This window comes from Rutilus rutilus (genome assembly GCF_951802725.1).
Source record: "Rutilus rutilus genome assembly, chromosome: 16".
In the NCBI taxonomy this organism is placed as follows: Eukaryota; Metazoa; Chordata; class Actinopteri; order Cypriniformes; family Leuciscidae; genus Rutilus; species Rutilus rutilus.
The window spans coordinates 36160760-36176645 of NC_140224.1; the positions used below are offsets into that span (position 1 = coordinate 36160760).

At 38.3% G+C, this 15886-nt stretch overlaps 2 protein-coding genes across 7 annotated transcripts in view; both read right to left on the minus strand.

The window, feature by feature from the left end:
• Positions 1 to 7016, minus strand: part of kcnma1b (potassium large conductance calcium-activated channel, subfamily M, alpha member 1b) — a 108739-nt gene extending 101723 nt beyond the window's left edge. For all 3 annotated transcript variants that reach the window (XM_084433969.1, XM_084433970.1, XM_084433971.1), the window contains exon 1: positions 6583 to 7016. In XM_084433969.1, coding sequence (XP_084290095.1) covers positions 6583 to 6876 — 294 coding nt within the window. In that variant the 5' untranslated portion in view covers positions 6877 to 7016. The remainder of the gene's footprint in view (positions 1 to 6582) is intronic.
• Positions 7017 to 9267: 2251 nt separating this feature from the next.
• The window catches only part of dlg5b.1 (discs, large homolog 5b, tandem duplicate 1), a 48052-nt gene continuing 41433 nt past the window's right edge, over positions 9268 to 15886 (minus strand). For 3 of the 4 annotated variants that reach the window (XM_084433967.1, XM_084433965.1, XM_084433966.1), the window contains 6 exons: positions 15209 to 15405; positions 14979 to 15122; positions 14189 to 14316; positions 13426 to 13535; positions 11736 to 11845; positions 9268 to 11645 (listed from right to left, as the gene is read on the minus strand). In XM_084433967.1, the coding sequence (XP_084290093.1) occupies positions 11542 to 11645; positions 11736 to 11845; positions 13426 to 13535; positions 14189 to 14316; positions 14979 to 15122; positions 15209 to 15405 (793 nt within the window). In that variant the 3' untranslated portion in view covers positions 9268 to 11541. The remainder of the gene's footprint in view (positions 11646 to 11735; positions 11846 to 13425; positions 13536 to 14188; positions 14317 to 14978; positions 15123 to 15208; positions 15406 to 15886) is intronic. The other variant, XM_084433968.1, reaches the window with a different exon arrangement.

A 15886-nucleotide genomic window follows, 5' to 3' on the forward strand; every position in this document is an offset into this window, starting at 1 on the left:
ACGAGTCTTTGGTTAGATATCACTGTAGTAATATATATCTAATAGTAATATACTGTAAATATCTGTATTATGTAACTTATGTTGCCTTAATCAAAAATGTTCATTAACTTCAGCGTTAAGGTGACACTATTTCAAAGTGATTTCCGTCATTTTGACAGATTATAAATTGCATTTACCTGTGAAAACTAACCTGGAAAGAGACGTGATGATTTGAGGAGAATAACGAGAGATTCTTCATGCATTCCAGTGAATTATTAATGGAATATATCGTAGATTAAATCCGGGAGAACAGACCACAGATGTGCAGGACATGTTGGCCTTTTTCATAATTTTACAGCGGATTGCAAAGGGAAAAAAGTAAATAATCACGAGGAAAAGAAAGTAAAGAGCTCTTGCCATAGATATTCTTGTTATAACATATCACGTTAAAATATCAAGTGAAACGTTATTCTCATGATGTCTGAAAATAAATCATGAAGGGAAATTGACAGTCAAACTGACGGATCCGCTTTATTTGTAGGGCAACCGTTTGATTTGAAATGATTCGTTTCAGCCTTTTTGAATGGAAGTTTCCCAAACCGGAAGTGCCTCCCATAATTCAACACGCAGTGAGATCATCAGGAATAAGGTCTGGAATAAAATGAGGGCAAGTAATAATTTCTGAATTATAATTTTTGGGTGAACTGTCACTTTAAGAACAGTGGACGTGTAAGAACCATGCGGCTCATATTTAACTTAGAAATCAATAGAAATATTATATATATATAGAAATTATATTTTGAATAGATAAAATGAATCACTAATATTACAATGTTTTGGGGATTTTGGGGAAGCAAATGCAAAGTTTAAAGAAAATTACTGATCCCATGATGACTGAATACTATTCAGGACCCATCCTTTAATAACGGTCTCCAGACATTTAACTTGTACACAAAATTGAAATATGGCATAAAACATCTGCAAATGAAGCAGCGTTTCCTTCCCATGTGTTCAAGAGAACAATATCGTCACTTCCTGGGAAACTGAAGCAAGTTATCAGTGATAAAAATGGAAGTTGCTGCAATCAGGGAAGAAACTGTGGCTCTTCTTTCCTACAATAAATGAGTTTCGTCTCAGAGCGTCAGATGAAACGCTGTCATGTGATCTTGCGTTCGGATGCTGGTGTTTGCAATCGTGTGAGACAGCTTACAAAATCGTTCTGATTTCAGGCTTTTCCGAACGATGCTGCGATGCCATTGGTCCGCTAGTTAGTCCAGTGATAACATGACAATCACAGCCTCTGGTGAGGCAAAGTCATGTGAGTTTTGTGTTGCACATTGAGGGATTTATTAGGTAAATGTGTTTCCATCATAGTTCATGCATGTTTTCTTATCGGATAAAAAAAATGTATCTGCCTCAATTGAGTGCACACATTTATATGCGCATTTTTGGAATTTCTTGGCGTTGGTTTTGGCTGTTTCCATCCTGCATTTTAAAATGCGATATTCCAAAATTCGCATAAATAGGTGGATGGGTTGAAACATAGCTAATGTCGGTAGCACTTTATTATCCTGTCCTGTTTGTCATGTACATACTATGTACTTATAGTATTTGTATTAACAAGGTACGATCCCTGAACCTACTCCTAAACACCTAAACATAACCTCATATATGTCTGGTATATACTTGCCGTCACAATTCAGAACAGTCACAATGCGCGTTTCCATTACAGTTTTGCACAAAAAATGTTCTAAATGTCGACAATAAACTATTGCGAAATGACGGCGTTTCCACAAACCGATGTTATGCGACTAAAACTTCCTCTCGCGATAAGTCAAGTCATTCCAAAAACCATGAGGTTTATGTACTATATCCCAGCCACTGCACTGGCCATTATTATTAATGGAAGGAGACGTATGTGTGTTTTCCAAGCATTAATGGTGAGGAACGACCCTTATTATACTTGTGAGCGGCTCATATGAGGAGTTTCTGGGTGTTTCTCCCTCAGATCTGCTTCGAGGTCTTGATCGTGGCATTTATTTGAGGTTTAGAATCCATTATTCCTGTAATTCTGTCTTTTATGAATTTAATAAAGAGCTCTGTCTCGTATTCTGTCCAAACACACCGCCTCGTCTACGTCAGGTGACCTGGAAATGCGCAAAAACTGGTTCCATTGCAGTTTTGCGAAATATTTCTTTTTCGAACTGCCTGGGAAAAAAAACTAATGCAAGCGGAAAAACTTTTTTGCGATAAATGGGAGTTTTTGCGAAATTGACGTGTTTCCATTGGGCGTATTATCAATTCGCAATTTCAATTTGCGCAATTTGAAGGGTAATGGAAACGCGGCTACACATGTTTCATTCACACCAAGACAAGGAACATGTATTAAGAAAATACGCAGAGTTAATAAATATTGATATCATGTTGACTTTCAATCGAGCGGTTCATTCAGAGTCATGTGTGTTTCAGTGGAACGGAGAAAAAGGCTTCCTGAAATCTCTTGCAGAATGAACACAACTATGTTTGACAGGCCTGTAATGAGAGCAACAGCTGTGGTGTGTGTGTGTGTGTGTGGTGGGTGGTGTGTGTGTGTGTGTGTGTGTGTGTGGGCAGACTACACAATGGCAGTAAAAACTCAACCTATTCCTGACCACTGGCTCCACGTCAAACATGGGAAAAGACGCAAGCAAAGCTCTCGTACGTCTCTGCTAACAGAACAGACGACTCTCTTCTCTCTGTGTTCCTATCAAACCCCCAGCATTCATGCAGCTACAGGTGTGAATGCACGACAGGTTATACTCAAACAGATTGCTTAAAAATCACTCATTAGTCTTCAATAATTGCTTAGACAGAGGAACAAACAAAACAAGAACATTGTCAAGTTCATAAAATCGCAGTGTGTTCCAGTTCCTGAAACCGTTTCTAATATCTAAAGTCAACATGAAATCAAAACAGAGCCTTTTTCCTACTGTGTGAAAGATATAACGGCGGATGTCATTACAAAGAAACAAAAGTTTGTTTTTCCACCTCTGAAAAGACTTTTTGTTCTGGCCGACAGCATCAATGACTATTATCTTTATTTATATGTCAAATGCAGACACTTTTCACCATCCAATCAATTGCACATAGATAAAAATCAAGTGCCGCCCTGTGTTATTTTCTAACAAATATCCATTATGAATGTAAACTGGGCTGTGAAAACAGTGTTTCATGTTGATTTTATCTCTTACAGCTGCTGGTGGACAAAAAAATAAACGCTTTTCCAGGAACAAATGTCTGGCAACTGCCTAGAAATCCTTCAGAACGACTAGCAAACACAGCTTTCAATCTTGTCTTTTCTAATGACATAAGACCTGAAAAAAAACCTTCAGGCTTCAAGACGTTTTTGTTCACATTGTGTTTTACAATTTGGTGAGCAAAAAACTCCATTTACAAGCACACAATTGGCAGACACTTCAATCCGGAGCGACTTCTAGTGCATTCATGGTTTATTTTTTAATAGCTTGTGTCGAGACCTCCAAACGCTGAGCTAGAAGAAATAAAGGACATCAGTTAATTCTTTTTCATACATTATTAAATTAAATGTGCTTGACGTCCACTCATTCTTCATTCTGACTGTTTCCCACTTTAAAATAATAGTAAAGAGATGTAAACTCTGAAGCAGCACAAATATGATGTAGTGTCACGAATGAAAACTCTTGGGTTTGAGCCTCTTCTTTCTTTCTGAGGTGATTTTAAACACTATTGAAGGAGGAACTTCTTTGACATATCTAAAACATATATTAGGGGTTCTAGCATGAAGCGTAGCCTATTGTTAGAATTTCCAAGGATCAGCATTCTCCCCTAAAAGTGACTGCGAAGTCCAAACTGAGTAAGTAGAGACCTGAAACTTTAAGGGATTGTCGTACCAAAGTCCCATTAAACAAGTAATTTCACTCGGCGGCCATCTTTGAAGCGCCTCTCTTTGAAAGGGGAAACATCCAATTCATGCAGTGACTCGTTGACTTTACCAATCGGCGATTGGTTCTCACTTAGAAGGCGGGACTTATTCCGCCATATTGAGCATTGCACTTTTCCCCATTCAAAGCAATACGAGTGACGAGTCTTGTGTTATTCTATAGTCTTTGGTAGTACTCACACCAACTCCGTCAGGCCATCCTTAAAAATATTCTTGTTTGCCGTAACCCGACCGACCCTGTCAATTTAGTACCGACCCAATTATTATTATTTTTCCCCTTTCAGTCCGACCGACTTGCCGGTTGTAAACTTGCGTTAAGACCGGCCGATTTTTTTTTAAACTCTTCAAACTAATACAAATGCAATAAAATAATATTAGTTATTAAGAATTGTGAATATAAATTGCCTAGACCTACATACGAACATAAGCTACGTTCTTTCTTTTAAATAAAAACCCGTGGCGCGTCATCTATGATTATGTTTACACCATTGGTTAACCGTTAACGCATGTCACACTACAGCCTGTAAGCTAAGTTTGCTTCGTTTCATTCACTGTCAATGGTTCGCGCTTGGTAATGATGGCTGCGGCTTTACTCTAAAGATTATTTCATTTTTATATGTTGTTGAATATGGTTTATTAAAAAATAAACATGCGAGAGCGTGTTATAGGCTATATGTCATGTTTTAGTCAGATATGACGACGCTACTGCAACACGCATTGCCGCAGATGAGAAGCTGAGCATCAACGTGCAAACTATCGCAAATCAAAGTGAAAGTAAGTCGCTGACGCTTAACACACAATCATCATCATTAAATGTAAAGAAACGAAATGATCTTACCAGGGCTGTTTCCGCTTTCTCTTATTGCGGGCTTTGATTCAGACATTTTAGCTGATGATCAATAAAATAATGTAGTCATAACTGTTGCTTTCGGTGACGTGCACTCCATTAAATCTACATATAGCGGTAATTGAAGATCGGATTTATATCCGCAAAAAAACAACACACATTTAGCCTATGTAACCAGGTGTAAATGGAATCGTTTTGATTAATCAGATTGCAATCCGATCTGAGAAAACGCATGAAGTGGCCTGGTGTAAACAGCCCTTAGACATCGGTGAAAAATGTCATCCCACCCCCCCCCACCGACCCTGATTTTTTTTTTTTTTAAATGAAAAAATATATACTTTTTTATATTATTTTTTATATATATAAAAAAATATAGACCGACCTACCGACCCTTTTTTTCTTTTTTTTTTGCTGTTACTGCAAACCAAAATATTTTTAAGGATGGCCTCACCAAGGCTTGCCCCAATCGGCCAGACGGGGGCGCTACAGCGATCAAAAGTATGTAATGGTTCAATACATTTATTTATTTTTTTAACCTACTTCTGCAAACTAGTTCAAGGTTTTTCACCCCATCAGAAGCAAACTAGTGCAGAAAGATTCTCTGGAGTCTGAGTGTCATAATTATCAAATAAAAGTCAAAATTTCTTTTGACGTCCATGATGGTACGCCAATATGTTCGAAGTGGCCGTGGCCACTTTTACAATAACAGCTATCCATCTTGAACAGAATTAGATAATTTCTCCAAACTCGGTACATATGTATGGGCTCGGTCTGTGGTCACATGAAAAAGGCGTCTGGCCACTTGGTGGCGCTGTAAAATAAAAATAAAATAAAAAAGGAAAACAGCTATAGCAAGCTACGCAACAGTCAGTCCGATTGACTTGAAAACTGGCCTGCGGTTTCTTTGTCCAAGGTGCCGCGATAGTCTACGAGGACATCTTGAAAAACATGTCCGCTGTTGGCTAATGAAGTTCGAGCGGCTGTCAGACAAGATTAACGAGGCCGATGGGAACGAAACTTGCTGGGCCTGTTTGACTCACGGCCCCAGAGGCCTGTGAGAAATTTGAAAGAAATCGGCCACCTTCAAGTTTTTCACATGCGTAAAGGGTTGTATATCATGGGAATTTTCGCACAAGCCCACAACAATAATACAATTTGGTAGAACTCCTTGTTCTGAGCAACTTTGCCTCTAGGACCACCGCTATCAATCAAGCCATTTGTTAAATATTGGAAATTATTCATTTAAAAACCTACTTTCGCAAAAATAGTCCAAGGTTTTGGCTCAACCTCGATAACTATGAAAAAGCTTTAAATCTACCATATTTCATTAGTAAATTGCCTGTTTTGGCTGTAAATTATGTTTTCCATCTATGATCATCCAAGTGGCTAACTGCTAAATAAATACATTTGACAAATGTGCTTAAAGGCCTTAACGTGCTTGAACCCCAAACATTGCAGCTAGCAGGTATACCATTTATGATTGTATTTTTTATTGTGTGTGAAGTAACTGATGTCCGTTGACCGTCACCAGACCGTTAAAATTTGAACCATAAGGGCGGGAACCAACTTCTGGCCTGTAACTAAAAATAACTCAACGACGTAAAAAAATGACCCAACAAATTTTTATATAACCCAATATGTGGTTGGGGTAATAATAAAAAAACACACCATTGTTTTTTAACCAGTTTGTCTGCAAATGTGTTTGTGTTCAGTTCAGATAACAAGGGTTTTTAGATCCCGAGTGATAACATCTGTGAAGGCTGCCCAAACTTTTGACCCAGAAACAGGTGTCATTTACCTTCTTTTTCCCCTTGCAGTGGCAGCACACCCTCCACAGGTACTTGAGAGTCCTCCACAGCAGGATGATGAAGAGACCCCCAAAGAAAGTGACCATGGAGGAGGCGAGGAAAGCCCACCACATCCGCTGGCCGTTCACAGGGTCACAGGGCACGTCGGAGGTGTACGGGATGATCACATCCATCTTCCGAACCGAGGACGGACCCGCTTTTGAATGCTCGATTGGATAGGTCATTACTGTGGAGAGCTGCTTCTCATCACCGTCGTTATCTTCATCTTCTTCAGTGGGGAGCATCGAGCGTCTTTCTGTTGATTTCAGCGCCCCACACCTGATGATCAGCCATGTTGGTCAGGGCGGACACCCCGCGAGTGTGTGCCCGTGTGCGCGCACTCTCCTCCCGCTACGCTCTCCGCTCTCGCCCGCTCTTCGGTTCTCCACGCAACCACTAACGCGCAGTTGAAAAGTCGTCCTCAAAACGCACTACTCCTCTAAAAGCGTCGGTGCGTCTTTAAACGAGGTCGTGCTGGGGATATTTAATCATGATAAAAATAAAAAAAACACATTCCCACGATTTAAAGCCTGCGTGACCGTCTAACGCTGATCTCCCGTGCGCTTTCTGATGATGGACAGACTGCGGTCTAATCACCTCGCGCTCATTCGGTAACGTGTTGCGTTCAGCTCCGGTCTATTCATCCGGCGAGTTCAGGGCAGATTTACAGGTACCGGAGTCCGGAGGGCGGAGTCAGTCGGTCTGATGCCCGTCAAAACGTCTCCAAAACCCAGCGAATAGTCCAAACATCCATCAGTCGCTCCTGTTTTACAGACATCTGTCGAGCTTCAAAAAAAAAATATCATCTATTGTCGTGGGCGAATTGTGTGCGGGGGTGGGCGCTTAAATACGGGCTAAATATTCAAAACGCTTCAGTCACCATAAAAAGTACGATTTCAAGTTAGTCAGAGGGCTAAATTGGCACGAGCGAAGCGCTTTAGCCCGAGAACGTAACCATGGCAACAGTGTTACGACGAGTGGTGTATCGAGAAGAAGAAAAACACATGCAAATCTGCTCTCATTGTTTATCAAATTATTATTGACGTACACAAATGCAATCACAAAACATTGCGCTTTAGTTTAAAATGTCTTTAACATAGTTAAATTGCGCGAGATCGACTGGATCATTGACAGAAAAAGTAGCGTGAAAGTTATTAATTCACGTACAGTACCGATCAAAAGTTTGGAAATATTACTATTTTTAATGTTTTTGAGGGAAGTCTCTTATGCTCATCAAGCCTGCATTTATTTGATCAGGAAAAAAACAGTGCTATTGTGAAATATTACAATTTAAAATAATGGTTTTCTATTTGAATATACTTCATATTTCATAATTTATTCCTGTGATCAAAGCTGAATGTTCAGCATCATTACTCCAGTCTTCAGTGTCACATGATCCTTCAGAAATCAGTACAATATGATGATTTATTATCAATGTTGGAAACAGTTGTGTTGCTTAATTTAACTTTTTTCAGGATTCATTAGGATATTTAAAATATAAATATTTTGTACTAATACACACTACCGTTCAAAAGTTTGATCTTTTCTAACAATATAAATCTTTACTATCACTTTTGATCAATTTAACATCCTTGTTGAATAAAAGTATTAATTTCTTTAAAAACAAAGAAATTAAACTAATTTCTGACCCCAAACTTTTGACCGGTACTGTATACATACACACACACACACACTTTTAAAATCACTTTTCCCCCATTTTTTATATTGAAATGTGGCATAGTGGTACATATCTATGCCTTTAAAATTAAGAGCGTTGACAAGTTTGTTACAAATATTCATTTGTCAATCAATAATCAGTTGTTTTTCATGGTTAACGTCATTCATATTGGCACCCCCCATAATTCTCAGCAAACACAGAAAGTTCCTCTAAAGGTTCCCTTTTGTTGAATCTAATGTCAATAAACATTATCTGGGATCACACCCTCGTAACCACAGTATGGTATTTGAGGATAGAGTGGTTATTGGTTAACATAGTAAAGGTTTCACATCATGAATTATTGCACACCACCAGACCTGCATGCGTTATATTGTTTAACATATATCTTAAATGTATTACTTTTCAGATTTTATTCCATATATCCCCGTCGTTGAAGAGTTTCTCCATCTGAATCCACACACTTCTGACAAAGTAAAGCAAAATCAGGGATCTGTTGGGGAAAAAAATAACCTAATATTCCACACAAGGACGCAAATATATTTACAAAAGCTCACTGGAAAAGTTACTAAAAATAAAAGTGAGATTTGTTTTCTTTTGCTAGTAAAAAAAAAGCAACATTTGCATCAACATGAGCCGTTTTGCATGAAAACAAATCATCTTCATTCTGCCATCTGATATTTTGGTCATCCAGAAATAATATTTCACCTGATATTTGATGTTTATATAACCCTCATGATGATGACGATCACACTGAAGTAGGATATGACGCCATCTGGTGACTCCTCACAGGAACTTCAAACCATATCATCCTAAATTTGCACCATGAAAACACCACAGATTGTAGAATTTTATAGAATTTTAAATTCCTTATAGGTTTTCCATGATGTCACCATGAACTGAAAACATACAGACTCAAAGTTGCTCTGCTAAAAGAATAAATTACATTTAAACAACCGTGCTTAATTTAGACTTTATTAATGTAACAATTACAAAAATCATGTTTTCGTCATAGGATTCTTTAATGTGGCAGTACCAATGTGTTATACAATTATAAAACATAATGCAAAACTATTTTAAATGGAATTACGTGGGTTTGTTTCCAGCTACAAACACAAGACACCAGAGTTATGATGATGAACATGACGTGATGTTGAAGCAGCTAAACCAGGCGACTCGTTTCATTGGTCATCGGGGGATGGGGGTCAGAAGGAAGTGATGTCACTGTGGCTAAGGTAAACAGGAAGACTAGTGTAGTACCAAAGCTCTGAGTTTCACTACAGAGAGGATTAACTAACTATTCCTGAACGAGGATTGCTCAATCTCGCGTCTGGGATTAATAAAGTAGGTTTGTGTCCACCTTTCCGCTGAACTCAAGTGCAAAATACAGGCAAAGCAGAGGAAACCCTTTGGCACACGTGTTTCTGAAGAGGAGAGGAGCTTTAGGATACAAGCACTATCAAGCCTACAAAACACATTTAAATTAGAGTTAAAAAAAAACGAACCGGACAGTAAAAATAATCAGAGCATATAGTAAAAATGATCATGCAGCAGATTATTGCATCGCTCATTTAAATAATAAAAAAAGTACACTTAAAAGAAAATGAAATAAAGAAACTGCTACATTGAAGTGTAAAGGAATGGTTCACCCGAAAACGCCTGTCGTTTCAAAGCCGACGTTCCCGCTGCTCTTTTCCATGCAATGGAGACGAACGCTGTCGAACATCACAAACTCGTGCACTTCATCCTGATTCATGACAGCTTTGAGTGAGAAAACTATGGAAGCTTGTTTCCGCCACAGAATAAAACATTTTAAAAGATAATTGCGACTTTTTATCTCACAATTGCGAGTTTATATCACGCAATTCTGACTTTATAACACATAACTGCGAGTTTTTATCTCGCAATTCTGACATCTTTTCTCACAATTGTGAGATATAAACTCCAATTCTAAGGAAAATTCTTTTTTGTAGTTTTTTTTTACCTCAGAATAGTTTAGCCTATATCTCGCAATTCTGACTTTATATCTCGCAATTCTGACTTTATATCTCGCAATTCTGACTTTATATCTCGCAATTCTGACTTTATATCTCGCAATTGGGAGATATAAAGTCAGAATTGCGTGAAATAAAGTCGCAATTACGTGTTATAAAGTCAGAATTGCGAGATATAAACTCCAATTCTAAGGAAAATTCTTTTTTGTAGTTTTTTTACCTCAGAATAGTTTAGCCTATATCTCGCAATTCTGACTTTATATCTCGCAATTCTGACTTTATATCTCGCAATTCTGACTTTATATCTCGCAATTCTGACTTTATATCTCGCAATTGGGAGAGATAAAGTCAGAATTGCGTGAAATAAAGTCGCAATTACGTGTTATAAAGTCAGAATTGCGAGATATAAAGTCAGAATTGCGAGATACAAAGTCAGAATTGCAAAATATAAATTCAGAATTGCGAGAAATAAAGTCAGAATTGCGAGATATAAAGTCAACAAAAAAGTCAGAATTCTGACTTTATAAGACGCAATTGCGATTTTATTTCTCGCAATTGTGAGATAAAAAGTCTCAATTATCTTTTAAAATGTTTTATTCTGTGTCGGAAACAAGCTTCCACAGAAAACCCCTCTCGGCTTTTAAAACGCATTATTTTCTGGAGCTTCTTCGCTGTTTTGAGGATTTCCAGCGCGTCTGCTTTCAGCGTGTGCAAAAGAGCCGCTCAAACATCCCGCTAAACATCTGCACTGACAGGTGAACGAATCCTTTAACACAGCGATCAGAAAACACACCGAACAGTCAGTATTTTTAACCGTAAAGTTGAGCGTCCGCGTCGAACTAGCTTGGATCGGACAGATGCGTGAAGTTAAACGTTCAAGTAACATGTAACAACTCTGTAAACATGAAGAACTACATGAAAGCCCTCATAAATTAGTGTTACCACAGAGAAAACATGATATTGCTGCTCGCTCACGTCGCAAACGACACTAAACTGATGTGATCGTCGCCTGAGAGTTTGTTCAGGGCTGGGCCAGAACTAATAAACAGCGATATTTACAGACAATTACAAAAGGGACATTTATGAGCATTCTGCGAGTGATGATGCAAACTAATCCTCCAATCAGATGATACCAAATAATATATAATATTAAACGAGAGCCCAGCCCTACAGCAGTGGAGTGTTGAACCAGTGTGAGATTGTAGTTATTGTGAAAGATGTGTGTGTTGATCTGCCTTTCTTCACGTGCTCCCGTCAGGAATCCACAGGACTTTGTTCTGCTCCTGGTCCACGATGGCCATGATCTGAGTGCATATGTTGGACAGACTGCCGGCCTGGACGACACCTGCATCGGAACAGCACCAACACAAATCAACACACTGACACGTCGTCGTCACATGTGCGTCAAACGTGGAAATGCGTGTGTGTGTCAGACCTGTGAAGTATTTGCTGTAGTCTTGTTCGATCCTCTGCGCCGACTCAAACTGCTCTTTGGAATGTTTTTGTGACACTTTGTCTCGCAGATATACGGGATCTTTCTGCTCCCTGAGTCAACACACACACACACACAACACACACACACACTGAGTACAGACACACAACTATTGCCAAACCGCACACTAGTCAAACACATGTGAAAGCACAGCTGATGACTGCTATAGGGTTCGTACAGATTCGGTCAAATGAAATTCAAGGACTTTTCAAGCACTACTTTTGTGGATTTCGAGGACTACAATCAGCACTTATCAAACAATATCTTTATTATTTATTAATTTTTTTTACTCAAATTACATATATGGGCCATTCTACAGAACTGGTGCAAACTGCTGTCCCACAACCAAAAAACACATTTAAAAAGCATTTAAGTAATCAAATTTTAGATGCTTACAAAGATCCTTCTATTATCTATTGAATCCCACAATAATATTTAAAATATCAGTAAGCTTTATATAAAATCATCATTTATTGGGTACTGTCCCGAACCCTAACCCCTAAATTTCAACTTGTGAAAATGATACTGAAAAGTTCATTTTTAAAAAATTTCCATTATTGTTTTTAAAAATATCTTTTTGATTTCTTTTAAAAAGTAAAAAAAAAACATTTATTTTATTTTTATATGATATATGATTAACTTCATGCCTTTTACAAAGAAAGATTGGATTCAAAATACAACAAATCTTATAAATTACACTTGAAATATTGTTAAAATTGTAATAGTTATTGATTTACCTGTGAAGACTTTTTTTTTTTTTTTAAATAGCAAAAAATATATATTTACAAGTTAAATGTAAACAAAATATGAATAGGTCAATATAAGCCTTCTTTGTAAATGATTTATTATTGTGTTTCGGTAGTGACAAGTTTGGGGAGAGGAAAAATATTTCCAAAACTTTCTGAAAATACAATATGATAATTAACTGCACAATTACTGCAAATGTCTACCTTTGATATTATACAATTTGCATACGAACAAAATTTGTGGAAAAAGACACATTTTTTTCAAGACGTTTCCAACTCTGACTTTGAACCAATTCTGTAGAATGGCCCAGATACGGTATCTGATGCTTCATAAAATCCCCCTAACCATTGAAAGGATATTGAAACTGATTGTTTTCCATGAATATCTGATTGACCTGAAGAATGAAAGTTGTGTTATATACTCATCATAAGCTTAATATCATGCGAAATAGCTCTATATCTCAGACGGACTGCAGCGTTCATTTTGAAATTGTCATTTTGAAACGATTGTATTTTCTCTAAAAAAATGCAAGCTCCTCTTCAAAAATATGGCAGTTTTCAGGGATTTTCCAGGACATACATTTCAAAAAGACAAATTCAAGCACCGTGTACGAACCCTGCTAGGAGTCGCTATTAGTCATCAATGATTCATTGAGCTCAGTCTGGCTTTAGTAGAGCGACTCATCAGACTGATTCAAATAGAGTCGTTTCCATAAAGAACCGACTCCATAGAGTCACGCAGTGAAGAATCAGACAGTGTGTTGTCAATGCAATATAAAGATGCAATGTCAATGAACGTGACGAGAAACATTAATACTTCATAATCAGAGGAAAAATGGATGAATTAGAGATGAGCATTTGTCAAAGGCAGACGTGACGTCACTTACTTGATCTGCTTGGCGTTTCTGTACCGTATGAATATGACGATGGGGTAAATGTTGACGACGTGCAGGCGCTCGATGGCGTGAGGAGCGATGTCCAGCAGACAGTGACACTCCTGAGACACAGAGAGAGACAGCGTGACCTCAGCAGAGAGACCGTGAACAATGACAATGCTTCCAGTGATAAATATGATGAGATTTATGAGATTACTATATCTATATTACAATAACATTACATTTATTCTATTTTTATTTTTTATAATATATTGTAGAGAGAAAGAGAGAGAATAAAAATATGTATTAATAATATTAATATATTTACTATATACTACATGCATTACAGCTACAAAAACTAGCATATTGTTTCATTGTATCATATTACATACATATATACACATATTGTGTAAGTGCAAATATTGTTTATATAGTAAATATTTATTTTAACTAATAAAATACAATTTTAAAGCATTGGTTTAGAACCTTTGGAACTGAATCACTGATTTCATGATGAATTTCCTCATTTTTTACTGTTTTGTTACATTTGTTACTTTGTCATTTATATACATTTATTAATTTATCAGATACTTTTCATGCAATGTATTCATTTCTTCTTCTTAATGTTTCCAGATGGTGATTCTCCTGTTACATTAGTCCACAATACGCTTCTTTGTCTTTAAGCGAAACACAACATATCGCTGAAATCAGCTCAGATTGAGCCGGACTGACTTCGAACTGAAACCCGACGGGACCCGAGTCTGAGGTCTCTCACCTTCTCTGTGATCTCTTTAATGGAGGCCACAGTGGTGACGTCGAAGTGTCCGCTCCTGCGCTTGTAATCGATGAAGAGACAGTCTTTGACGCCGCGCTCAATGGCCTGCTGGGTCGCCTTCATCCCCTCTGAACAACACCAAGAGCGAGTGACAAAGAATATGATGAACCGGCAAACGTGAGAACTCAGTCCTGCTGAAGTTGCGGTGAGTGTGTTAAAGGGGTCATGACATTACATTGTGCTTTGATCTTTGACACACAAGAGGTCTGTGTACCATAAAAAAACATCCGGCAAGTTTCTTAACTTTCTTTCAAGCTCCAAAAACGGCTTGTTTGGATATTGCGGGATTAGTGTGTCTGGATGGTTTATTTTAATGGCGTCCCGAAGCACGCTGGAGGATTATATGTTTGTTCGGAGTTGTAAACGAGGCACAGTTTGATGACAGATGAAGCAGCGACTGTAGTGGATCTGACAGAAGCTGCATCACTAACCGCATCACTTGTCTGTAAATGACGGCTTTATGTGGATAATGTTTTCAGAACACTTACTCGCTTGCAATAGTGAGTCGCCGTTGATATCGTTTCCTATCTAATGACTTTAGCCAATCAGATCAGTGGCCGTTTTTTCCTGACACGCCTTAAAAAACAATTGTTTTAGACAAAGGGTTGAAAATTTTTGTGCACAAAACTTTATTAACATTATAAGTGAACCTCAAGGAACATATTAATGTTCATGTCATGTCATGACCTCTTTAAATTGACATTACGTGTCAGATGCGAGTAGATCTCACCAGGTAAACAGCGGCAGTATTTCCCAGGAGCCTCTCTGAGCAGCATGTCTTTGATTGGCTCGACAAGAGGCCCCAGTATCAACACCGGCCTGCGATTGGCCGATTCCACTTTCTGCACGCGCTGATAGGCCGGACTTACACAGTCTGAACACACACCATCACATAAAATGAGAAATGAAGTTTTGAAAGGTGAAGTTTTAGCGCTACAGAGCTACATGTGTGTTGCTCACCCTCCATGAACAGCACTGAGTCCGTGCTGACGGTGTCTAACGCAGGAGCATCACGGGCGTCTTTAGAGCTGCTGCGTTTGTGTTTGAGTTTACGCCGAAAGAACGACCGGCGCGCCGCGGCTGAGAGCGTTTTACCGGAACCGCTCTCGTCCTTCCCGTCTGTGATGCTGTACCGCCGCTGGGAGTCTTGATCCATCCTACACACACACACACACACACACATATATCTTATAAGATGCATACACGCTTTATCATGTGCACTGAAGTTTTTAAAGTCCCCCTGTGGTGAAAATCCAGCTTTTAATGTTGTTTATGTGTCTATGTGGTGTTTTTAATGTGCTTTAACACAAACCATGTGTAAATTCATAAGTCGACACCATTGCTGAGTATTTCCTCCTTAAAACTGCAGTGAACCAAAGACTTTGAAATCGCTGGTGTTTCTGACGTCACAAACTACCTTGTAACCAATCAGATCAACGTGTGATCGTCAACCAGTGGATCTCTGAGCTGAGTGCGTGAGTGGAGGCGGGGCTCATTTGCATATTCATAGAACCGCGCATACTAAATGAGGCAAGGGTGTCCAGTTACATTCAAGATATTTTAAGGCATATTTCAAGAAAATGTTTCTTTAAATATGTCATTTTGGTGATCAGAGATGAGTTTTAAGGGATAAACTAC